This window comes from Mustela nivalis, assembly GCF_964662115.1.
Source record: "Mustela nivalis genome assembly, chromosome: 6".
NCBI lineage: Eukaryota > Metazoa > Chordata > Mammalia > Carnivora > Mustelidae > Mustela > Mustela nivalis.
The window spans coordinates 15,826,931-15,850,587 of record NC_139025.1 but is presented as its reverse complement, the minus strand read 5'-3'; the positions used below and the strand labels follow the sequence as shown (position 1 = coordinate 15,850,587).

Below are 23,657 nucleotides of genomic sequence, written 5' to 3'. Positions count from 1 at the left end.
CATTCGTTTGATGTGCAAATGTTACTTTTCTCACTTAATTTGTGAAGACATTTATGCACACCATTTCTCTGCCCAGAACACTCCCTGCACTTTTCTTGATTAATTCTTTCTCATCCTTTGGAGTTCATTCATTCATTCAGCAAATATTTATGGAGCAAGACTATGTCCAGGGGCGCCTGGGTGGCTCAGTGGGTTAAAGCCTCTGCCTCTGCCTTCGGCTCAGGTCATGATCCCAGGGTCCTGGGATCAAGCCCCACATCAGGCTCTCTGCTCAGCAGGGAGCCTGCTTCCTTCTCTCTCTCTGCCTGCCTCTCTGCCTACTTGTGATCTCTGTCAAATAAATAAATAAAAATCTTAAAAAAAAAAAGACTATGTCCAGAATGCAGTTCTAGCTGCTTGGGGTAAGTCGGTGAACAAAGCAGATAAAGGCCCTTGCTCATGTGGATCTTACCTGGAGGCAAGGAAAGAAAATAAACATAGAGAAAGAAAATAAACATAGAGAAAGAAAATAAACATAGAGAAAGAAGATAAACATAGAGTAAATGACATTATATGCTACTGGGGTTGAGTACAGTGGGAAAGAAGCAGGGTAAGGGAGATGGGGTGCTGGGAGTGTGTAATCAGAGTGGGTCTCTCAAGAAAGTTGACAGCAGGGCAATGATTTGAAGCAAGGCTGGGGTTGACCAGGCAAAGGGCCAAGAGTATTCCAGAGTATTCCAGGCAGAGGGTAGCTGCAAGGCAAAGGCTCTGGAGTGGGAGCTGTCAGGTATGTTTCAGAAGCAACAAGGAAGCTCGAGTGGCTTGTGTTGAGTCAGTGAGGTTGGAAGGAGATGAAGCTGCAGAAATAATGGAGAAGGGTGACCATGAGAGCCTTGGAGGTCACAGTAGAGGGATGGGGGCCCTCGCAGACTTTGGAGCGGAAGAGGGACAAGATCTGACTTGTGCTTTGAAAGGATCCCCTGACACAGTGTTGAGAACCGCCTCAAGGGTGGTGAAGGTAGAAACAGGAAGCCAGGGGAAATCTCCCAACAGTAAATCAGGTATGTGAGGAAGGGGCCTGTCCCAAAGTCACACCAGCCAAGGAGGAGGTAAGAAGTGGAAGGGGAGAGAAGTGCTCAGAGTCTGGATATATTTTGCAGGGCAAACCTGTATGATATTCTAATGGACTGGATATAGGGTGTGGGAAAATAGGAGAAGCTAGGAAGGCTCCAACATTTTTGGCCTGAGCGTTTGGAAGGGTGGAGCTGGAAGAGGCTTTAGATGGAGTTTCAGATCAGGAAGGATCAAGAATTCAGTGTTTTTCTTTTTCATTCTGATAATTTTTAAATTGAGATATAATCCACATACCATTCACCTCTTTAAAATGTGAATTTATGGGACACTTGGGTGGCTCAGTCGGTTAAGCGGCTGCCTTCAGCTCTGGTTGTGATCCCAGGGTCCTGGGATCGAGTCCCACATCGGGCTCCTTGCTCAGCGGGGAGCCTGCTTCTCCCTCTGCCTGCCGCTCCCCTTGCTTGTGCTCGCATTCTCTCTCTCTGTAACAAATGAATAAAATCTTTTTCAAAAATGTGAATTTGGTGGTTCTTAGTATATTTACAAGTGTTGCAACCGTCACACTAATTCCAGAACATTTGTTGAACTGGAAAAGGAACCCTTATTCTTTAGTCACTCCCCCATTCCCTTGTCCCTGAAATCTATTTTCTGTCTCTATGGACTTGCCTGTTCTAGAAATTTTATATAAATGAACTCCTACAATATGCGGTCTTTTGTGTCTACTTTCTTTTACTCAGCATAATGTTTTCAACGTTCACCCACCCATCTGTACTTCATTATTTTTTTAAAGATTTATTTATTCATTTATTTGAGAGAAAGAGAGAGAGAGACAGACAGAGATCCTAAGAAGGCAGAGAGGCAGGCAGAGAGAGGGGGGAGCAGGCTCCCCGCTGAGCAGAGACACCCCCCCCCAATGCGGGGCTCCATCCCTGGGCCCTGGGATCATGCCCTGAGCTGAAGGCAGAGGCTTAACCCACTGAGCCACCCAGGCACCCTGTACTTCATTATTTTTATGGTCAAATAACATTCCATTATATGGATATGCTAATTTTATTTATCTATTCATCATTGATGGATGTTTATATTATTTCCACTTTCTAACTATTATGAATAATGTCATTATAAACATTCATGTGTAAGTTTTCATGTATGTATTTAGTTTTCTGGAGCTTATTTTTTTTTTAAAGATTTTATTTATTTATTTGACAGACAAGTAGGCAGAGAGGTTTGGCAACCAGGAGGTCATTGGTAACTTAACCAAGAGCAATTTCATTTTGTAAAAGATTTTACTTATTTATTTATCTGAGAGAGAGAAAGAGTGTGCATGTGTGAGAGCAGGGGAGGGGCAGAGGGAAAGGGAGAGAATCTCAAGCCGACTCCCCACTGAATGTGGAGCCTGATGTGGGGCTCAATCCTACAACCCATGAGATCATGACCTGAGCTGAAACCAAGAGTCTAGTGCTCCACAGACTGAGCCACCCAGGCACAGGCACCCCCCCCCCTTTTTTTTTGAGAGAGAGAGAGTAAGTGGCGGGATGGGGGAGGGCAGAGGGAGAGAATTTTAAGCAGACTCCATGACTGGTGTGGAGCCCCACTTGGAGCCCCACACAGGGCTCAATCTCATGACCCTGAGATCATGGCGGGAGCCCAAATCAAGAGTCAGCCACTTAAGTGACTGAGCCACCCCAGTGCCTGGACCAAGAACAATTTCAGAGGAATGCTGAAGAAGAAAGCCTCATCAGAGCAGGTTCAAGAAGAGGAGAAGAGAAACTGGAGACGGTGAGCATAGACCTCTCTTTTAAGGAGCTTTGCTACAAACCTAGGGTGGTAGATAGTGGGAGAAAGGAAGCCAAGAGTGATTTTGTTTTGTTTTGTTTTCTTGCTCTGCTTTTAAAATGGGAGAATCGACATTATGCTTGTATCAGACAAGAACAATCCAGTGGGAGTCAAAAAGTAATGATGCAGGACAGAGAGGGGAGAATTGCTGGAGAAGTTTTCTTGCGCAGGTGATGGGATAGGGCGGATCCCAAGTGGAAGTCTGGCCTTTGATGGGTCACAGACAGGTCTTCTGTGGGAAGAGGTGGGCAGGCGTTGTGTGGGTGCAGACCTGGCTGGCAGGCAGATAGCAAACAGAGGAAGAGAGCTCCCGTGTTTTCAAGGGAAGAAGGAAGTGTGTCTCTGGCTGGGAGTGACGATAGTGGAGGAGGCATTGGGTTTTAGGAAAGGGGATTATGTTAATGTATCCAGGGAAGACACAGTGCACTAAGGACAGCAGGAGTGCAGAACTGGGGTGCTAGTAAGGGTTGTATGCCCACTTCGGTTATCACTTCCTCTGGAAAGCCTTCTGACCCCCCAGACCAGGTCATTCCCCTTGTTGTGAGTCTCATAGGCCCTGTGGTGCTCCTCTCACACAGATCTGATCCCAACTGGAATGAAATATCAACTGTATTCTGTGGTTCTTTAATCCCTAGATCCCTCCCTAGACTGTAAACCCCTGAAGACGTGAGCAGAGGCTGTCTGTTCCAGCGCTGGGTCTCAGCGTCTCCTTCCTCCTGCATACTCATATCTCAGTACAAAAGTATTAAATAGTTGAATGAAAGGATGAAATAATGAGAAAAGTCCCAGAAGCGGCATGCATGTTTTCTAGTCGGCCTAGATTTCTTTCTTTCTTTCTTTTTAAAATTTATTTATTTTGAGAGAGAGACAGAGAGAATGGGGAGGGGGAGGGGGAGAGAGAGAATCTCAAGCAGACTCTTCGCTGAGCTTAGGGCCCTCCCAGAGCTCGATCAGGACCAAGAGAGCATGACCTGAGCTGAAACCAAGAGTCCCAGCTCCCCCGACTGAACCATCCCTGCTCCCCTAGTTGGCTTAGATTTCTGAAGCAGGCTCTCCCGGTCATTACGGACACCAACCCCCTCTCGCCCACCCCATTCCCTCTCCCAGGTGCGGCTTCGCGGATGCTGGGGCTTTAAGAGCCGCAGAAGCGGAGCCGGGTGCTGATTGGCGGTTTATTCTAACGCCGGGGGATGAGCTCATCCGCAGCCAATGGGCAGGCCGCACCCGGCCAGACCCCCGCACCCGGCCGCAGGGCGCAAGGCGGCGCGGGTGCCGCACGGTCTCCCGCACGAGTGAAGGGGCAGTGGCGGCAGGGGTAGGTCCGGCCGCGCGGACCGAGCTCCTGGCTCGGGCAGGTACGGGGTTTGCCTGGCCCCTCCTCCGGGGCCCGGTCCTCCTGGCGAGGGCGTCCCCTCCTCTCACGCGCCCAGCACGCTTTCCTCCGTCTCGCCCGCGCGGGGTGGCGCACCTTGCGTGCCGGGACTCGCGGGCTGGGCGCTCCGCTTCCCGTGTCCAGGCGCCGCCCGGCAGCTCTGTCCCGCGACAGCCAGCCCCGCGGGGTGGCCCGTGGGCCTGACTCGGGCAGCCCAGCCCCTCAGCCTTAGCACCCCCACCCCCACCCCACCCCTACACAGGCCTCAGAGCTGCTGGTCCCCGGGGTGGGGGGAGGGCTGGGCGGAGCAAGAAGGGTGCGGCATCTCTCCCTCCATCCCCTGGCCGCATCCTGGACAGGTTTCAGCTCCCCGCTTGCAGATATGGGTTTCCCTCCCCGCCCCATACCCCATCCTGCTCTATGGAGTCCCTTTCTCCGCAGAGCCAGAGGTGGCCTAGTCTTGGAAGTTCAGGCCCTGCCTTTCTCAGTAGGGCCTTAGAGAGCACAGGTGCCACTGAGGCTGGGTTGGGGTGGGGGAGGCAGCTCTGCCGGCCGCTCTCAGAGTCCCTTCCTTTCCTGAAGCCACTGCTCTTCTCCCTTTGGCCACTTGTGTCACACTGCTTGGGGAGCAGCTGCTGTCAGGTCCTTGGAGGCCATGTGGCCTCCAGGTTTACTCAGCCAGCCAAGAGGATAGTGCCACTGCCTCCCTGGGGCAGGGTTGGCCCTGTCCTCCTTCCTCCACCTCCGTCCAGAATCTGTCCCTCCATCAGTTTATCTGCCCACAGGTTTAAGGCCAGGCCTTGTGCCTAATGCTCTGCCAGGCTCTCTGGGGTGGGGTCCTCACTTGCTGACCTCGGCACCAAAGGAAATAGAAATAAAGCAGGGCAACTCTCCTGTTCAGAGGGAGGTGCCACTGAGCTGAACCCTGAAGGATAATAAGATTCCTGTAGGAGGAGTATGACCAGGAGAACAGGCAGGATGGAGGGAACAGTGTGAGGAACAGCCTTGGCATATGGTCAACATATGTTTACCGTGTGCGAGACACCAGTCTGTCTGTGAGAACCCAGGAAGGACGTTCTGAATCACAGATATCCTCAGCTCTCTCCAGTGCTCACGAAATACCTGTTGATCTGAATTTGAATTGAAAGGAGGAGCCCCAAGCATGTTTTTATTCTATTATCACCATTTACAAAAGGTGTGCCCAGTAAAGGGATGTTTCCTGCACCAGCTCCATCCCTCCAGTCCCTGAGGTGAACATTAGTCTCCCATCCAGCGGAGGAAAGCAGGGTAGAGATGGGGGTGTTGTTCCCAGCCGTGGCCTCCCTGGGGTGTCTGTTTAAATTTCAGGTCACCAGCACAGGGCTGCAACCATGAGCCTGGTGGCCTGCGAGTGCCCTCCGGGACCTGGCCTGGAGCCTGAGCCTTGCTCTCGAGCTCGGTCTCAGGCCCGCGTGTACCTGGAGCAGATTCGCAACCTGGTGGCTCCTGGGGCCCCTGACATGACCAAGCGTGACTACCTGGTGGATGCCGCCACGCAGATCCGGCTGGCCTTGGAACGTGATGTCAGTGAGGACTATGAGGCCGCCTTCAACCACTACCAGAATGGCGTGGACGTGCTGCTGCGCGGCGTGCATGGTGAGGGCCAGACCAGCCAGGGGCGGGAGCCACTGCAGAAGGGTCGGCTTGGGGCTCAGCCTGTCCTCCGTCCGTCTGTGCTGAGTGAGCGGGGCCTCTGGGAAGGACGGTACTAATCGCTGGCCTGTGCGAGCGGTTCCTATACGCCAGACCCTGGTCTAAGAGCTTCCCTCCCAGTAATGCGAGTAACTCCATGCGTTGTCGATGTCGTATAGAGGAATTACTTTTATTCCTATTTTCCAGATGTGAAAACTGAGGCACCAGGCAGTTAAATTACTTGCTTCAGTTTCCATAGCTCTCATTGGCAGAGCTGAGGTTTGAACCGTTGGGGCTCCCGAGAAAGAGAGTGCAGCCTGTACAGGGCAAAGTGAGGCACTGTCTCTCCAGGGGTGAGGCTGGTCCTGAGGCCAGGTGCCCCTGAGGGCAGTGGGGGTCGGGGGTAGGTGTCAGTAGGAGTCAGGCCCTGCTTCCCGGGTCCCACCTCCCTGCCACAGAGCCCCCCACCTCCGGGGCTTCGGACTGCCCAGTGAATTCGTTCCTCTTCCAGTCCCAGGCCCCACTCCGGCCCTTTCACACTGGGTGTCAGAGATGGCAGAGGGGTGTTTTCTGGGAGCTTCTGTCTCCTTCTCTGTAAATGGACACGGAAATCCCCACTCTGCTCCTTCCCCCAGGGTGTGTCTCCCACCCGGAGGAGGGCTGGGGCGCCGCGTCGGGGCATGGTCTGCAGACCAGCCTCGGAAGCAGGCGCCCTCTCTGCTGGAGAGCAGAGGGCAGGCGGCGGGATCCACCCAGCCCTCTGGGGCTAGGGTGGATCCTGGTGACGCCCTTACCCCACAGTCGACCCCAACAAGGAGCGATGTGAGGCTGTGAAGCTGAAAATTACCAAGTACCTGCGGCGGGCCGAGGAGATCTTCACCTGCCACCTGCAGAAGACCCTGGGTGGGGGAGCCAGCCCTGGCACGGTGAGGAGACCCGCTCCCCAAAGGCCTGGGGGCTCTGTGGGGAGAGAGCTGAGCTCCGCCTCCCCACAGGCCAGAAGGCTGTCACCTCCTGTCTTGGGCTGCGTGCAGGGACAGGGCTGTCCCCCTGCTATCCCACTGGCTCCCCCAATCTCCCACACCCAGCTAGTTCCTTCATTTTCAGACACTTAGTGAATCATCTCCCGGCCAGTCTCACCCCCGCACAGGGCGCATGCACACACACACACACACACACACACCCCTCCAGACTCTCACGCATGGCTCGTACACAAGCTCCATGTGTACACACTCGAAGTTTCCTCCGTCTGATGAAGTTTGAATGGCCTCAGGGAGCACAGCTGACCCTTGAATGGGTTTGAACCATGTGGGTCCACTTACACTCGGGGATTTTCGAGAAATGCACCACAGTGTTGGAAATGTATTTTCTCTTCTGCGTCTTATTAGGCTGCTTTCCCCCAAAGCAGGTGCCTGGGCCACATGCCATGTTCCCTGAGACCCACATGGGCCCGGGTTATTTCCCCACCCCTGGGAGTGGCTGCCTCCTTTGGGTGGGGCTTTTAAGACGGGATCTGAAGGCAGAGGACTCCCTGGGTCTTGGAGGGGGGTTGGAGGGGGGTTAGTGGGGGGCGGGGGTGAGTGTAGAGGGCGGTGTGGTCACCCGGGGCCAGGGTGGGCCCGTTGCCAGTCAGGGCCAGCTTCTCCCTCCCTATGAGGCCTGGGCTCCAGGGACCTCAGGTCTGCCCCCTCGTGCCTCCTACACGACAGCTGGAGGAGGGCCTGGCGTGGAAGCGGTGCCTGAGGAAGGCTGGGCCCTGAGTCTGGGGTCTGTCTCCCACCTCTGCAGGGCTTCAGCACGCTGAGGCTCCGGCCCATCCGCACACTGAGCTCTGCCCTGGAGCAGCTGAGGGGCTGCAGGGTGGTCGGGGTCATCGAGAAGGTGAGTAAGCTGACGGCCCCGCTTTTGGTGCTGAAGGAGACGGGGTAGGCAGACGGGGTGGTGGGTGGGGAGAAGGGGCTGGCAAGGGGTCAGCGGGGCCCAGGGGAGGAGAGCAGCTGTGTCCAGGGCTCCCCACCCTTCTCTCCCCCCAGCACACATCAGTCAGGTCCTGGAGAGGAAAAAGGGAGCAGAAAAGGCAACAGCCCCTTTTCCATGGCCTGGAGCTCAGGGCGCCACTCCCTCAGAGATTCCAGACAGAAACCAGCAAGGCAGTGCCCAGGGCCCCCCCGCCAGCACATACTGCCCCGCTCACTCCCCTTCTGCTTCTCCACAGGCCCCCACCCACTCTCCCTGTGCACCCCAGGGCTGCAGGCCTGCTGGAGACCCCCCGGCCGCCCCCCGCTCCCCGAGTATGGCTGAGGAGTTCCTGTGGTGGAATTTTACACTCCTCTCCTCAGGCCTGTCCTGCAGAGGGTCCCGGCGCCCAGACGGGCCTCATCAGTTCTGCCCATCCCCTGCCCTTCCCCTGCCCACCCTCATCCTGACCCCGCCTGAGGCCTTTTCCCCTCCTGTGGGGCAGGCAGGGGGAGAGGAGCCGACATTCCCACCTGAACGTGGGACACTCATCAGAGCTGGAGAACCCGAAGGCCAGACATTTGGGTCAGATGAGATCTGAGCCAGTCCTCGGTTGCCCTCTGCCCCAACCCAGGCCACACCTGAATTGTTGCTACTCAGTTGCTATGGGGTTCGCAGACTGGCTGTTCATCGGCATCACCTGGGGGAGCTTCCTAAAAAGAGATGTCTGGGCCCCACCCCGGGCCCGTTGAGTCAGAATTTCCAGGGCTGAGCCCAGGCAGTCTGTAATTTAAACACGCCTTGGGGGATTTTGCCGGGCCTGGGAGCCCATAGAGGCCGCCTGCTGCATGCGCAGTGTGGCCGCAGCAAACCCCTTCACCTCCCGGTTGGTTTCCTCATCTGTAAGCCTGGTAAGAGTCCTCCCCCGCAAGGGGGCATGTGGGAACTAAAATGAAATAATTTTTGGGAAAGGCCTGGCACACGCTGAAACATTTGATACGTGTTTGATGGTTCTAAATGCTAGCGACCAGGGCGGGCGGGGAGGCGTGCAGGCTTCCCGTCCCCCAGCCGCGCTCCAGCTGCTTCCCTGGGTGTCTGGAACGGGCCCCAGTCTGTCAGCCAAGGGCCGGCCGGCTTCCATCTGCCTTCCCTCCAACGGCACTCACTGGGCTGTGCGGGGCCCCGGCCAAACACAGCGGCTCCCGCAGACCGGCCAGGAGGAGACAGCCGCCACCTTTTCCTCACGTGGGATCCTGCTGAACCGATAGGTGGTGTGGACAGGGGGCTTCCAGGTCCAACCGGTGTGGGTTACAGGGAGTTACAGTGACCTGACTTTGTTTTTTTAATAATCGGAGTTTGCCGAGGTTTGGGGATGCAAATGTATACCGTGCGTTTCCGAGAAGGAGGCCTGTGATAGAATTTCCCGAATCTCTCTGACCCCGGGACACGCATATGCAAAGCATTTTCAGAATCCAATATTCGAGGCCTGTGCGTATGGAAAGCACACATTAAGGCCAAGCCCAACCATTCTGTTTTGAGATTGTCTTTCTTTCCTTACCCTTACCCTTTCTGGGGCACCCAGCACACCTCCTCCTGAGGTCCTGATTCCCTTTCCAGGGGCATTTCCAAGTCAGGAACACCACGGTCCCCAAATTAGGAGAGAAGTTAGGGCCCCTCTGGGGCCCAGATCCTTGCAGCCAGGCCTGAATGTGCTGCAGGGACAGATCCTGGCAGGAGGGGGCAGCACAGGCCAGCAGCCCCCGGGGGGTGGGAGGGTGGGGGGGGTGCAGGGCGGGGCCAAGGGCCTGCTCAGGAAGCCTGGAGTTCCCCCCTCACCCATGCCCAGTTGTTAGGTGAACTGGTCTGGAGAGGGATGCCTAGGGGCTAAGGAGGTACTAGCAGGGAGAGGGGGTTGCTGGGAACTGTGAGGGATGTGGGGGGGCCGGGACTGGATAGGTCCCTGGCTAGAATACCCAGGGGTTTGCTCTCCGGGAGCATGGGGGGCCTGAGAGATATCACCACGTGTTTGCTGAGCCTCATGTAGAACCCAGGCATGGGGAAGAAAAAGGCCATCCAAGTCACTTCTTGTTATTTTGGCTCAAACACAGGGGTGTTTTTTAAAAATTATCATTCCTTACCAACATTTGAAAATTGGCAGGTTTCACATAGAAGTCCAGATAGCCTGCTTCTCCTGCAAAATTGGAAGATCTGGAAATGCTGGCTCACATTCTCGCGTGGCAGCAAGGGGTCGAGCCGGGAGGAGTGGGGGGGAGGTGCGTTGCTGGTTTTAATGGGACACCGGTCCTCGGGTTTGCTCCTGTCCCTGCCCTTCCCCCTGGGTACCCGTCCCAGGCGCCAGTGGGCCTTGGAGTCAGAGAATCTGTTTGGAACTTCTGGACTTGGTTGCTCCATGAGAGAGAGCTCTCCTGGGATTATGATACTTCGGGCATTTTCAAAGAAAGGGTTGCTGTGTTTCACTGAAGTTTTCATTGTTCTGCGTCCCAAGATCTCAGTGGGTATCTTAAAAAAAGAAAATCCCTTTATGAAAAGGTGAAAAAGGGGTGCCCAGAACTACCTTCTACCTTCCAAAAAGCAACACTCATCTGACATGAGTAAGGCACATTCTCATTTGCAAAACTGTTGCATTAAACCCTCCAGTTGCCCCAGGGAGAGAGCACTAAACTGTGCAGCCCGGTCCACTAGTCATTAGCCACATAAGACTATTGAAGTGAAAATTAGTTAAAATTGAATATTCTGCTTCTCATTCACACCAACCACATTTTAAGGGCTTGATAGCTTTTCGTACAGTTCGTGGTTTCTCTGTTGGACTGTGCAGATCCCTGTTTCTTTCATGCTCTATTGGACAGTGCTGCATTTTATTTTTTTCAAGATTGATTTATTTATTTGAGAGAGAGCGTGTGCCCACGCAGGGATGGGAAGAGGGACCCAAGCAGGCTCCCCACTGAGCAGGAAACCCAATGCAGGGCTCGATTCCAGGACCCCATGGTTATGACCTGAGCCGAAGGCAGATGCTTAACTCACTGAGCCGCCCCAGGTGCCCTTGGGCAATGCTGCATTTTATTTTATTTTATTTTATCTTATTTTATTTTTTAAGATTTTATTTATTTATTTGACAGAAATCACAAGTAGGCAGAGAGACAGGCAGAGAGAGAGAGAGAGAACAGGAAGCAGGCTCCCCGCTGAGCAGAGCCTGATGCGGGGCTCGATCCCAGAACTCTGGGATCATGACCTGAGCCGAAGGCAGAGGCTTTAACCCGCTGAGCCACCCAGGTGCCCCCAATGCTGCATTTTAATAATGGTCTGTGTTATAGAGAATGAAATGGAAGTTCATACGGTAAAGTGGATAGCTAGTGCTCTGTCCCCCATAGCACTGAGCAAAAGAGAAGGATTTTTTTGTTTGCTTACTTGAAGGGGAAAATGCCCCTCCACTTTTCATATATGAAAGAGGGAGGAATTTAAAACAGTATATATATTCCACACCATCCTACCTAGCTCTAAGATAAGTGCTATTAATGTTTTGGTCTAATTCTTTTTTTTTTTTTTTAGATTTTTATTTATTTATTGGACAGAGAGATCACAAGTAGGCAGAGAAACAGGTAGAGAGAGAGGAGGAAGCAGGCTCCCTGCTGAGTGGAGAGCCCGATGCAGGGCTCGATCCCAGGACCCTGAGATCATGACCTGAGCCGAAGGCAGAGGCTTAACCCACTGAACCACCCAGTCTAATTCTTTCTAAATAGATAGGGGTCTGTGTGTACGCATGCGCGTGTGTATTTAAAATATATATATATATATGGGGAGCCTGGGTGGCTCAGTGGGTTGAGGCCTCAGTAGGTCATGATCTCGGGGTCCTGGAATTGAGACCCGCATTGGGCTCTCTGCTCGGCGGGGAGCCTGCTTCCTCCTCTTTCTCTCTCTGCCTACTTGTGATCTCTGTCAAATAAATAAATAAAAATCTTTAAAAAAATATATGTATACTTATGTATATTTGTGTGTATATATATAATTAAACATGTTCCGGTATACTGATCAAGTTTTAAATCTGGTTTCCCCAGCCTTCACCGCTGGTTTTTTGGACTCTCTCTGAGAGGACCTTGGCCAGGACAAGGTGGTAGGGAATCCCATTTGGCAAGGGATAGCGGGGAATTATCCAGAGTGTCATTATTTGTGGGAAACTCTATTCTCCTAAATGACCCCAGAATTTTCTTTCTTGCTTTTTCAAACGTTGCCCAAATTTGGTCAAGGAGCTGGGACCAGGCTGGGTTCCATCTCTGGCTGTTAGAGGAGAGCCCTCTAGTGGTCAGAAGGCAGGTGTCACTGCTGCCTCAGGAAGGACACTGACTGGGGAGCGCGTTGAGGCCCCGAGGGGAGGGCAGGTGCCATGGTCACCCGGCTGTGCCCCCCTTGTAGTTAGGTCTCCAGAGCTCTGGGATCAGCCCTGTCTGCATTCAGATCCTGCCTCTACCTCCTTTTTAGCAGTGGGACTGTAGGTAACATTATCTCTCTGAACCTGAACTTCATCAATAAAATGGGTCACTAATGACACCTTGTAGGGCTGTGGGGCTAAAATTAAGTAATCTATATTAAGCATTTAGTGCAGGGTAAGTGCTCTGTTACCAGCATGGGACTTCCTTACGACAATGTTAGGAACAGTCACTACAGATTATTGAGAGAGGACATGTGGCAAGGCAGGGGCAGGCCACCGTTAGACTTGTCTGCTGGAAGAGGTTCCCCTTACTGACCTAAGGGAGGTACGGCCGTGACCCCATTTTGAAGTTGAACAAGGTTCAGAGAGGCAGTTTGTTTGGCCAATGTGGTAACTGGCCTTCTCCTGGCCTTTATAGGAACAAAGGGACTTTATTTATTTATTTTTTTTAAGATTTTATTTATTTATTTGACAGAAAGTGAATGAGAGAGAACATAAGCAGGGGGGGTAGCAGGCTGAGGGAGAGGGAGAAGCAGGGGCAGCCTGACGAGGGACTGAACTCCAGGACTCTGGGATCATGACCTGAGTTGAAGGCAGACACTTAACTGGTTGAGCCACCCAGAGAGATGCCCACAAAGGGCCTTTTTTTTTTTTTTTTAATTGTGTTGTTAGTCCCCATACAGTACATCATTAGTTCTTGATGCAGTGTTTCAGGATTCATTGTTTATGTACCACACCCAGTGCTCCGTGCCATCCGTGCCCTCCTTAATACCCACCACTAGGCTCACCCATCCCCCCACCCTCCTCCCCTCCAGAACCCTCAGTTTGTTTCTCGGAGTCCACAGTCTCTCATGGTTCGTTTGCCCTCCCATTCCCCCAATTCATTTTTCCTTTCCTTCTCCTAATGTCCTCTGTGTTATTCCTTATGCTCCACAAGCAAGTGAAACCATATGATAATTGACTTTCTCTGCTTGACTTATTTCTCTCAGCATAATCTCCTCCAGTCCCATCCATGTTGATACAAAAGTTGGGTATTCATCCTTTCTGATGGCTGCGTAATACTCCATTGTATATATGGACCACATCTTCTTTATCCATTCGTGTGTTGAAGGGCATCTTGACTCTTTCCACAGTTTGGTGATTGTGGCCATTGCTGCTATGAACATTGGGGTACAGATGGCCCTTCTTTTCACTGCATCTGTATCTTTGGGGTAAATACCCAGTAGCGCAATTGCCGGGTCATAGGGAAGCTCTATTTTTAATATCTTGAAGAATCGTCACATTGTTTTCTGAAGTGGCTGCACCAACTTGCGTTCCCACCAACAGTGTAGGAGGGTTCCCCTTTCTCCACATCCTCTCCAACACATGTTGTTTCCTGCCTTGTTAATCTTTGCTAGTCTGACTGGTGTAAGGTGGTATCTCAGTGTGGTTTTGATTTGAATCTCCCTGATGGCTAATGATGATGAACATTGTTTCATGTGTCTGTTAGCCATTTGTATGTCTTCTTTGGAGAAGTGTCTGTTTGTGTCTTCTGCCCATTTTTCAAAGTGATTATCTGTTTTGTGTGTGTTGAGTTTGAGGAGTTCTTCATAGATCTTAGGTATCAGCCCTTTGTAGTGTCATTTGCAAGTATCTTCTCCCATTCTGTGGGTTGACAAAGGGCCTTTCTTTCTTTCTTTCTTTCTTTCTTTTTTTTTTTAAGATTTTACTTATTTATTTGGCAGAGAGAGATCACAAGTAGGCAGAGAGGCAGGCAGAGAGAGAGAGAGGGAATTAGGCTCCCTGCCGAGCAGAGAGCCTGATGCGGGGCTCGATCCCAGGACCCTGAGATCATGACCTGAGCCGAAGGCAGCGGCTTAACCCACTGAGCCACCCAGGCGCCCCACAAAGGGCCTTTCTATGTATGGCTTCAACAAACCAGTAATGAGGGAAGGTGTGCATTTATAATTCCTGTTTGGTAGATGAGAAAATCAATTCACTTGCCCAGGTTTTAAACGCAGTGCCCCTTTCCCACCCCAATCCTAGGATGCAGCCTTTGTGACTGCCCAGTGGCCTGGCTTCGGGGGAACGGGGGGCCCATCTGCCACCAAGGGGGGGTGCCTCCAGGGCAGGCAGCCAGCCAAGGAAGCACGCCATCAGGGTGCTGGGCTTGCCCCCACATGCCCCTCCCCCAGCCAGATCTTCATCCTTCCTGTCCCGGCATGCTCCTGCTCCCTCCTGTGGCTGGGGTCCACCCCTGCCCACCACAGAGATGGGTCAAGGGCCCAACTCCAGACAAGGCTCCGACCCAGCCATTGGCATATTGCTGCCTCGGACCAAAAGCAACAGGAGAAGGGGGCTGTTCTCCAAAGACGCCTCCAGAGAGAAAGATTATTTTAAAAAAGAGGAGGAGCAGGCAGGGGAAGGGACCCAAATGAGCGTGCCAAGCCTGTGTGTGCCCAGGCACAGCCCAGCCCATGAGTGACCTCTCAGAGCCTTAGATGCTTCACCTGTCAGAGATCAGAACAGGTGACTGGCTCTGAGGTCCCCCCAGTCAGGACACCCTCAAACCCGGCAGGAGGGACGATGCACCACACCCGGGTGAGGGGTCTCCCTGCTTCGTGCAGGACTCTGGGAATACGGAGCTGGACAGGGGAGTCACTGCTCTCACATTGCTCCTAGCCGAGTGGGGAGACAGGAAGTTAGACCCTGTGATCGGGCTCCCAGCCTGACCGGAGGGCTGGCACGAGAGCTAATGCCTCAGGTCTAACGAAGGGGGGGTGAGCAGGGCAGGGTTGACGTCAGCTCAGTGGGGGGCCAGGAGCACACTCCACCCCACTGCAGCCTGCCCTCCTCCCTGCCTGGGAGTGAGTTGGCCTCGGTGGAGGAAATGGGGGGCTTGGGCTTGGGCCCTGGAGCCCCAGGAACTAGCCTGTGCCTTGACTGGTGCCTCCTGGACCTTGGCAGGTGCAGCTGGTCCAGGACCCAGTGACCGGAGGGACCTTCGTGGTAAAGGCAGGTGCCACTCAGTCCCCTGCCATCCTGCATTCCCCCGGGGCTTCTCACCGCTCTTGGAAACGCCTACCCCTCTGAGGAGCCTCCTGCCCAGAACCAGTATCTGGAGACCAGGCTTTCTCCAAATCTAAAAGCTGAGCGTGTCCCCTGCCTCCCAGACAGACACACGTACTGTCTCTTCCTTGTTTCGGAGGGTGGAGGGCCTGGATTCCATGGTGGGAGCAGGGGTGAGGCCCGGGTCAGGAACCGGAGGGAGGCGGTTGCTCCCCGGGGTGGCTTCTAACTTCCATCATCTGTTCGCCCCTAAAGCCAGGCTAGGACGTCCCCTCGCAGGGCTCCGTCTGGTCTGGGCCGCGCTGACCCGCCTGCCCTCTCCCCAGAGCCTGTCCAGGTGTCCTGTGGCGAACCGGGAGCGACTGACCATCATCCCGCACGGTGTCCCCTACATGACCAAGCTGCTCCGCTACTTCATGAGTGAGGACTCCATCTTCCTGCAGCTGGAGCACGTGCCAGGTGAGGGGACCTCGGGGCTGGGGCATGGCCTCGTTCATCCCCGGGAAACGCCAAGCACGAGGAGGGGGTAACGCGCTAGAGGCACGGCGCCGGGCAGCGGACCTGGGTTTCCTGGGGGAGGACAACGGGACCCGGCTGGCGCAGGCGATATCTTGAGGAGGAATTTCATGTCCTGGGCTGGGAGAGGGCGTTGACGCAGATGTCCCCTGTGTCACCATTTCCTCCAGTTTGGGCTCTTTTCATTTTTCCAGTCGACGCCCATTCTCTGGAGTGGCCACACAGGACGATGGTTCCTAGGTAGTGAGGACAGCAGTGGGGCCGTGGAACCCATCACCCCTAGCACAGTGGTTTTTGTTTTGTTTTGTTTTTTTAAATGAGGGACATATCCTTGGGCCATGACATAGAGTCACTGCAGGGCCATGCCTGGCCTGTTTTACTTGGTTAAATTTCATCCTACTGTTCTCCCTAAAAAGTAAAAAAAAATTATAATATTTTGAGCACGGGTGAACCTACCACACAAACCAAGGGTAGGAATAATAATTCACAATTCCCTTGGGGTTATGCGCCAATTTTGTGCCAACGTGTGACGCCGGGTCCCCTCTGGGTGAGCCAGAGGGAGAACGGAGGGCATTCGGGGCTGGTGAGGGAGGGGCACAGGTGAGGACCATGGTGGATAGTGGGGAGGCAGGAGTTGGGGACCTGGGGTCCATGCTCTTCTTCTCCCCTGTCCCCATGCTCCCTGCTCCTCTACACGGCCCAGGAGGCACTCTCTGGTCGCACCTGCTCTCCCAGGAGCAGCCCCAACAGTCTGGGGGCAGATCTGGCTCCAGCCCAGAGAGGATGAAGGCTCCACTCACCCCACCCCTCGGCCTCCAGACCCCAGCACTGCTTCCCCGGGAACCCACCTGCCTGCAGGACAGAATCCTTCTGGAGCCTCCACGGACTTCCCGGAGACTTCCCCCAGCCAGGGAGGCCCCGCCTGTCATGCCCCAGAGCGAGCCTGAAGGCGACCCCTCCGCCAGGACCCATACTTCCCGCCCCTCGGACTTTCCGAAGGCCCCAAGTGGCCGCCTGCACCTCCAAGCCAGGCGCCGACCTGGCCAGAGCTCGGACGTGAGGCCCTCTTGGGGGCTCCCTTGGGTTCATCAGGGGGCCGTCCGGGTGCTGGGGGCCTGTGGCCGAGGCAGGAGTCCGAGCCGCCCCTTAGCGGCTAGGGCCCGCCCAGGGTCAGGCTGGGGCGCCTGGAGAGTGAAGGAGGAGCAGGTGAAGCAGTGGGCGGCGGAGACCCTGCTGGCCCTGGAGGCGCTGCACCAGCAGGGGGTGCTGTGCCGAGACCTCAACCCCCGGAACCTGCTCTTGGACCAGGCAGGTAGGCGCCCAGGCCAAGGAGGAGGAGGGATCAGGTTGTCCTCACCCCACCCCCAGACTGAGGAGGAGAGGTCCTCAAAGTCCCAGGGACCTCTGAGGCCGTCTGCTTCCCCTGCCGACCCCCGGCCTCTTCCTACGGGACCCCGCCGAGTCTAGTCAGCCAAGGTTGAGCCTGAGTCCCGGGCAGCGGCTCCTAGGAATATCGGTTGGTCCTGGGCCTTAGGGGACCTAGGGAGGCTCTGCCCAGTGCAGCCACTGGCTCCTGCTTGGAGCCTGTCGGGGGAAGCCCTGGAGTCCCCCTTCCCCATGCCACCTGCTCCAGGACGACTAAACACAAGTTTTCTTCCCCTCTGTCCTCCCTACGCACGCTGGCTGAGAAGGTCACATCCGGCTCACGTATTTTGGCCAGTGGTCCGAGGTGGAGCCCCACTACTGCAGGGAGGCCGTGGACAATCTCTACAGCGCCCCAGGCAAGAGGGGAGGAGGGGCTGCCTCTGTGGGTGGAGCCGTGGGGCGGAGCCGGCAGAGGGAAGGGGCCGTGTCTGGGGAGGCGGGGTAGAGAGACCAGCCCTCTTGGGTGAGGCTGGGACACGTGTGTTCTTATTGCCACAGAGGTGGGGGGCATTTCTGAGCTGACGGAAGCCTGTGACTGGTGGAGCTTCGGGTCTCTGCTCTATGAAATGCTGACGGGAACCGTGAGTAGCTGGGCCGGGGGTGGGGCCCTGGGGGGGTGTCCCCGACTGCAGGATGGACTCAGTTTTGTCCAGCCAGCCAGGGTCGGGGCTGAGGGTACCTGGTTTTCCAAGACCTGGCTGTTCCCCCTCGCCGTCCCCCATAGCTGCCCCCACAGGCCCTGAGAGCCCTGGGAAGCCACTCCAGCCCAGGTCACAGGCACACTGGGCGCACCTGCCACCCTAGCAGCTAGAGCTAGTGGGACGGTCGTCAACTTAGGTAAATGAGAGTTGAGTTGGGATAGTCAGGGAGGGTTTCCGGAGAACACCTGGGTGTTCTGGAGGGAGGCTGGGATTGGACACAACCCTTCATCCCTGGAAGGCCACGGCATCATTCCTCCCACCCATGCCCATCTGGGCTATAAGGTCCAGTTTTGGCCGAAGGACAGCGGGCTCTGCCTCCGTGCTTCTCCGTAAGCACAGCATCACACGGGGGCTGGTTAGGCCAAGCAGCAAAGGCAAGGCCAGACTACAGCTGAGCAGGAAATGGCGGGAGTGGATGAAGTGTGTCTGCTAAAGAGTCTCTGAGAGCCCCAAGGCTGGGGTTTCTCCTCTCCGCCTCCCACCGCCTCTCTAGCCCAGGGCTCCTGGCCTTCCTCCTGGTTGCATCTTGCAGCTCTGCCTGACCCCCTAGAGTCCTCTCCGTGCTCCAGGACTGTAGGGTTCTGGAGCACAGGGAGCTCCTGCCTTGGCCCTGACAGTGGAACTCCATGGCCTGCTGTGGAGATTTTCTTTCCATAAGGAGACAAGTTCTGGTATTGTTCCTGACAGATGCCTGCCCTGAATGCAACCCAAGATGGATGCATCTGGCAGGCTTGGAGCCAGGGAGCCCTTTTCCTCCCTGAGCCTGCTTCTTGAAGGTCCTAGAACTTATTTTGAGGGTTGTGGTGGAAATTACGGACAAGGGATGCCAGGCATCTGATGCCACGCGGCAGGAAGTAACTCCAGAGCAGGACACCTCCCTCCTCCTCGTCCCCATGGGCCGTGACTCAGGGGGAGTAAAGCCTGGCTGCCGCTGGCACGGACAAACGTTGCTGGGGTTGACCCCCGTCCCTGTCTCTCCCAGGCCCTGTCGCAGAGCCACCCCTCAGGAATCCAGCCCCACACACAGCTCCAGCTGCCTGAATGGCTCAGCCGCCCCGCGGCCTCCCTCCTGACCGAGGTGAGCTACGCTGGCCTAGAGGCAGCAGCCTCTAGGGTGGAAGGCAGGAGCTGGGAGGGCACAGCCCTGGGCTGTGTCTGATGCGGCTGCAGGGGGGGAGTGGGGACAACAAATCTGCCCATGCTGCTATCCCAACAACACTGGGGTTTCGTGGGCCGGGAGTGGTGGCTAGGACCCCCACCCCACCTCCCGCCCCAGGTCAGCCCAGGCCTCAGTGAAGGGGCTGGGAAGGCCTGTCAAGCCCACTGGGCTTTTTCCACAGCTGCTGCAGTTCGATCCTGCCCGACGCCTGGGTGCCGGAGGTGGTGGTGTAGACAAGCTCAAGGCGCACCCCTTTTTCAGCAGTACCCAGTGGAGCAAACTGGGGGGGTAAGAGGAGCCAGAGTGGGTCATGGAAGCTGCTGGACTAGTCTGGATTTTCTCTCCCCTCTGCCTGTCGCCCAGAGCAGGCCCATCTCATCAGTGACCCTTGGGCGAAGAAGGCAGGGCAGCTGCCCCCCGCCACCGCTCAGCACCACTCTTGGGCGTTGTCGTAACCATCACCACTGCCCAGAAGGGCCTGGGCGGCCTCCAGCCAGCTCTGGAGACCCTTTCTGGTCACTGCTGAGGGGGAGGGACAAGGAGAGCTCAGCCGGCTGGGCAGCTCGGACCCCTCCGCCCATCTGCTCTCCACCCACCAGCCAACAGCTCTCTGTCCCTTGACCGCAGACCTGCCGGGTTACAGGTGCCTTCCCCAGCCTGAGCTCTGAGCTCCTGGCCGCCTGCTGAGTGGACTGCAAGCTCTTGTGACTCAGCAGCTGCCCTGTGCCCCATGTGGGACATCTCTGGAGACTCATCTGAGGATACGGGTCCATTGGCTCAGTGGACCCAGACCAGGGCCGGCCAGCCTGCTCATGTTAGCCGTGCACCTAGGGGGCCTCTTTCCACTCCCAGGCTCTGCCTGCACGGGTTGGGGAGCTGGGAAGGCGGGGAGGCGGCTGCAGGGGGCAGGAGGCGAGGCGGGGGGACAGGACGATCCACTCCCCACCCAGACCATGCCCCCTACCTTCGTGCTTTCCGATGGGAAAACAAAGGCAGGCAGGAGAGGGAAATCAGGATAAGGAAGGGGAGAGGGAGTCACTTAGTGCCCCTTCGTCATTTTGAAAACAGAGTAAAGGGCTCCCTTCCCCAGCTAGCCCGCCAGAGTGGAGAGGGGAGCTGCCCATGGGCCTCCAGGCTGGAGCCACTACCACACTCTGTACCCATTACAATTCCCCTCTCAGGCATTTGTCCTATTTACCATTTTGCATTTTCGTCTTGAGGGTCCATTCAATTCATCATCCACTGTGACTTCACAAAACACATGGAATGATTGCCTAAGCTTTTAGCCAGAACCAAAAATGTTTCTGGTCCCTGAGGAACCGGGGTAAGTAGTTAGCTCAAAGAAAGTCCCCTCCCAGGTGTGGGGGCCCTCTGCTTCCCCTGGGGGCTCACCCTGTCACGGGGGTGTGGCACCTAAGAAGGATATTTCACCAGACCTCTGCCCCCAACCTCTTCCTTCCAGTGTCTCACCACCACCACCAGGGGGCGCCAGACACTTCATCAGTCTGGCTGTGAAGGCCCAACTCTAACTAGGGGTAGGGACCACTCCTGCAAAGGGCAGGCTGGGGGAAACAGACTGCGTGCGTGTGCTTTCCCTGGGGCTTGCCCATACCTCCCCCACCCCGTCCCCTAATAAAGCCTGCCATTGCCTATGGTGTTCTTGCCTCCTGAATGCGACCAGAGCAGCCCTGCTGGAAGGAGAGTGGAAGGCTCCCTCAGAGAAGCTCCATGGTAGTCATGAGCTTGGGGTCCACGAGAGGGTACGAAGCGGGGGTGATGGTGAAGGGCATGCCAGCCTGGGCCCTGCACAGCTTTGAGCTGAGAGGAAGGGATGGCATACAGGGGGCCCTAGAATCTGTGGGAAAGTCTTACAAGGGGGGCATGGTACCTGGGGGGCGGTGAGGGGGGGGGACAGGACAGTAGTCTAATCCTCCTCACAGTGAGCCCAAAGATGGGTGGTGGCTTCCATTAAAGACATGAAGGTAGGGCTGGTCAGAGCCGGAGGAGCCTGTTAAGTCTGTGCTTTTGCTATGCTATCAGACCGGACTGCTTCCAACCACCGCCACATCAAGTGTGAGTGGTTTCTGAACTTCTGGGCCTCATCCGTGCAACACACACTTGCACACCTGATACCTTGCTGGGCCCTGAATACGGAATACTGGTGTCACAGCTCTTATGGGGCTTACAGTCTACCTCATTTTGACAAAATGAGGTTAATAATACCTCCTTTGTAAGTTTACAAGAGAAAGCGTCTAGCACCAAGCCCAGGACAGATTAATACTAAAGTTCTGCCTTTTGTTGAACCCATTTCTCCCTCTCCCCCCCACAACCTATTAACTCTGGTTCTGTCCTGAGGCCACTTCGTTCCCATGACAGCCCACCTAGATGTGGCATCACTGCAGGCCCAGCAGGTGGGGACGTTGCTTAAGCTCAGACGCCATGTCTGTCCCCCGCAGTCCGGCTAGGTTAACTCCCAACCCTGACTGCTTACATTCCCAGACCACTGCTCCCAGGTGACCTAGTCATCTGTGCTCACTGACCGCGAGCACCCTGGTGTATGTGGCCATCAAGTCCAAAATGCAGACTTGTCGCAGTTGCGCCCACCTCTTCAGTCCATCCCAGAAATGCTGCGAGCCCCCACAAAATGCTTTTCTCTTGACATCTGGTTCACACCTTTGCGAATCCACTGTGAAGTCTCTCCAAGAGTGCGGCCTGTCGGGCCAGAGGGGCTCACCAGAAGGAAGCCAGGCACGTTCCTGGCACACGGACGGGACAGCTAGGGTTCCACCTGCTGTCAGATTAGCACAACAGTAACCAGAAGCCTGGTATCTCATGGACTAACCCTGGGGACATGCTGCGGCTTCCAAGGCTTGGGACAGTCAACAGTGCTGGGGCCGTGCACCGTGGGAACTAAAAGGAACGCAGAAGCAGGAACCTTTTGAGAACATTTGCCCTTTAATTTGCATTTAAAATCAATTTCTTTAAATATTTTAGGTACAAGTTCTGAATAGTGAAGACAGAGTAGATGCTGCAGGCACTCAGTATCGGCTCCCGACCCTTCCCCCCACCCCACCCTCCAGGCCTTGCTTCTCTGCTCAAGATCCAAACGGGCACGTGCACTAAGTCAGTGGCTCCCGGTGTCAGGGGCAGCAGCCTGAGGCCTGGATGCAGCTGGATACGAAGCAATGAAGCCCAGCAGCTCTCAGGACAAGATGTGTGTTTAAACTTGCTCCAAGCAATTCCAATGATTGGGTCCAGACCCAAGGGGCAACACTACCTTGAGCGACACTGCCCGTTCTCCCCGCTGTGTGGTAGCATCTTGGGGCTGGTTTCCACCACAGTCCGTCCTCCCCGAGACCCCGCTCCCCCAAGGGCCACGATGCAGAGAAACAGAGCTGCCCCTTCAGTCCAAGTGCTGATGCCAATGGCAAGTAAAAGCTCAAATCTGAGCCAGTCCACAGGAAGCCCCCTTACCCCAATCTCACCAGGTGCCAGCCCTTGTGACCAGGCCCTGTCCCACTGCCATGACGTGCTAGAATCTGCTCTGACAGCAGTGTGCTAGAATGGTTCCAAGCAGCCCGCAAAGGTTGGGACAACCACGGCTGTGTGTTTCTGTGCCAAAACGGAGCCTGACGGAGAGGGTGGGCTCTGCTCCTGTCTTGTTACAACATGCCACCTCAGGGAGGGGACTCTGGCCCCCTCCCCCAGACTACCTACCCCTCTCCTCCCCAGATCCCCTGGCCTGTGCTTCCTGGACGAGGTAGAAGAGGCATCCTGAAGTCCATGGCAGCAGAGAATGAACGTGTCATTTAAGCAGCAAGCAGCACCTCTTGGTCTGTGGCCAATACCTCCACACAGGTGGGCTCATGTGAGAACGTGCACAGCCAGACCAGAGGCTGCTGTGAGCTTGGGAGACACCACACCCTCTGAGGCGGCTCTGGAGAACAGACTTTTAAGATACAAACTTGATCACATGGTCCCCAGTGGTTTCCCTATAGAATACTGGCCCAGGGGAGAAGCAAAATCATCTCTGCGAAAGACGAATGGGAGAAAGGCAGGAATATTAATGAGCATCCACTAAGGCTCTCCCTCCCTTAAGCCTCAAGAAGATACTCGAATGTAAGAGAAGGGTGCAGAGAGGGGAGAGCCTGGTAGAATACCAAGAAAAGACCTGTGGCTGCTGGTTACGTAGTGCCCTGGTTTCCTGCTGGAGGCCAACAACATGTGCCTGGCACCAGGCTAGCCTGGGACCCATGAGGGGATAGGGAGAAGACTGGTGTTCAGTTCCTGCATCGTTGGTGTGTAGGGTACGTGGCTTCCTCCTAAAGGTCCAGTAGGAGGACTCTGGGATCCTCTACCGCTGCTTTGATTTTGCGAAGAAAAGTTACTGCCTCTCTGCCGTCAATCAGCCGATGATCATAGGTCAGTGCCACGTACATCATGGGCCGCACCTCCACCTATGGAGAGAAGTCGACA

General features: G+C 55.3%; 3 protein-coding genes across 10 annotated transcripts in view; 2 read left to right on the top strand and 1 right to left on the bottom strand.

The window, feature by feature from the left end:
* LOC309866087 (acylphosphatase-1) overlaps positions 1–23,657 on the top strand; it is a 372,899-nt gene that overhangs the window by 118,851 nt on the left and 230,391 nt on the right. The window lies entirely within an intron of this gene.
* RPS6KL1 (ribosomal protein S6 kinase like 1) overlaps positions 4,118–23,657 on the top strand; it is a 21,182-nt gene continuing 1,642 nt past the window's right edge. For 2 of the 8 annotated variants that reach the window (XM_082736674.1, XM_082736679.1), the window contains exons 1-11: positions 4,118–4,244; positions 5,609–5,896; positions 6,734–6,858; positions 7,721–7,813; positions 15,279–15,326; positions 15,707–15,839; positions 16,600–17,208; positions 17,588–17,677; positions 17,820–17,902; positions 19,005–19,100; positions 19,363–19,469. In XM_082736674.1, the coding sequence (XP_082592800.1) occupies positions 5,632–5,896; positions 6,734–6,858; positions 7,721–7,813; positions 15,279–15,326; positions 15,707–15,839; positions 16,600–17,208; positions 17,588–17,677; positions 17,820–17,902; positions 19,005–19,100; positions 19,363–19,469 (1,649 nt within the window). In that variant the 5' untranslated portion in view covers positions 4,118–4,244; positions 5,609–5,631. Of the gene's footprint in view, positions 4,245–5,608; positions 5,897–6,733; positions 6,859–7,720; positions 7,814–15,278; positions 15,327–15,706; positions 15,840–16,599; positions 17,209–17,587; positions 17,678–17,819; positions 17,903–19,004; positions 19,101–19,362; positions 20,837–23,657 lie in introns of those variants that run through there. The other 6 variants (XR_014313279.1, XM_082736678.1, XM_082736676.1 and 3 more) reach the window with 6 other exon arrangements.
* Positions 22,118–23,657, bottom strand: part of DLST (dihydrolipoamide S-succinyltransferase) — a 20,262-nt gene continuing 18,722 nt past the window's right edge. The window contains exon 15 of the mRNA XM_082736684.1: positions 22,118–23,638. Coding sequence (XP_082592810.1) covers positions 23,504–23,638 — 135 coding nt within the window. The 3' untranslated portion in view covers positions 22,118–23,503. The remainder of the gene's footprint in view (positions 23,639–23,657) is intronic.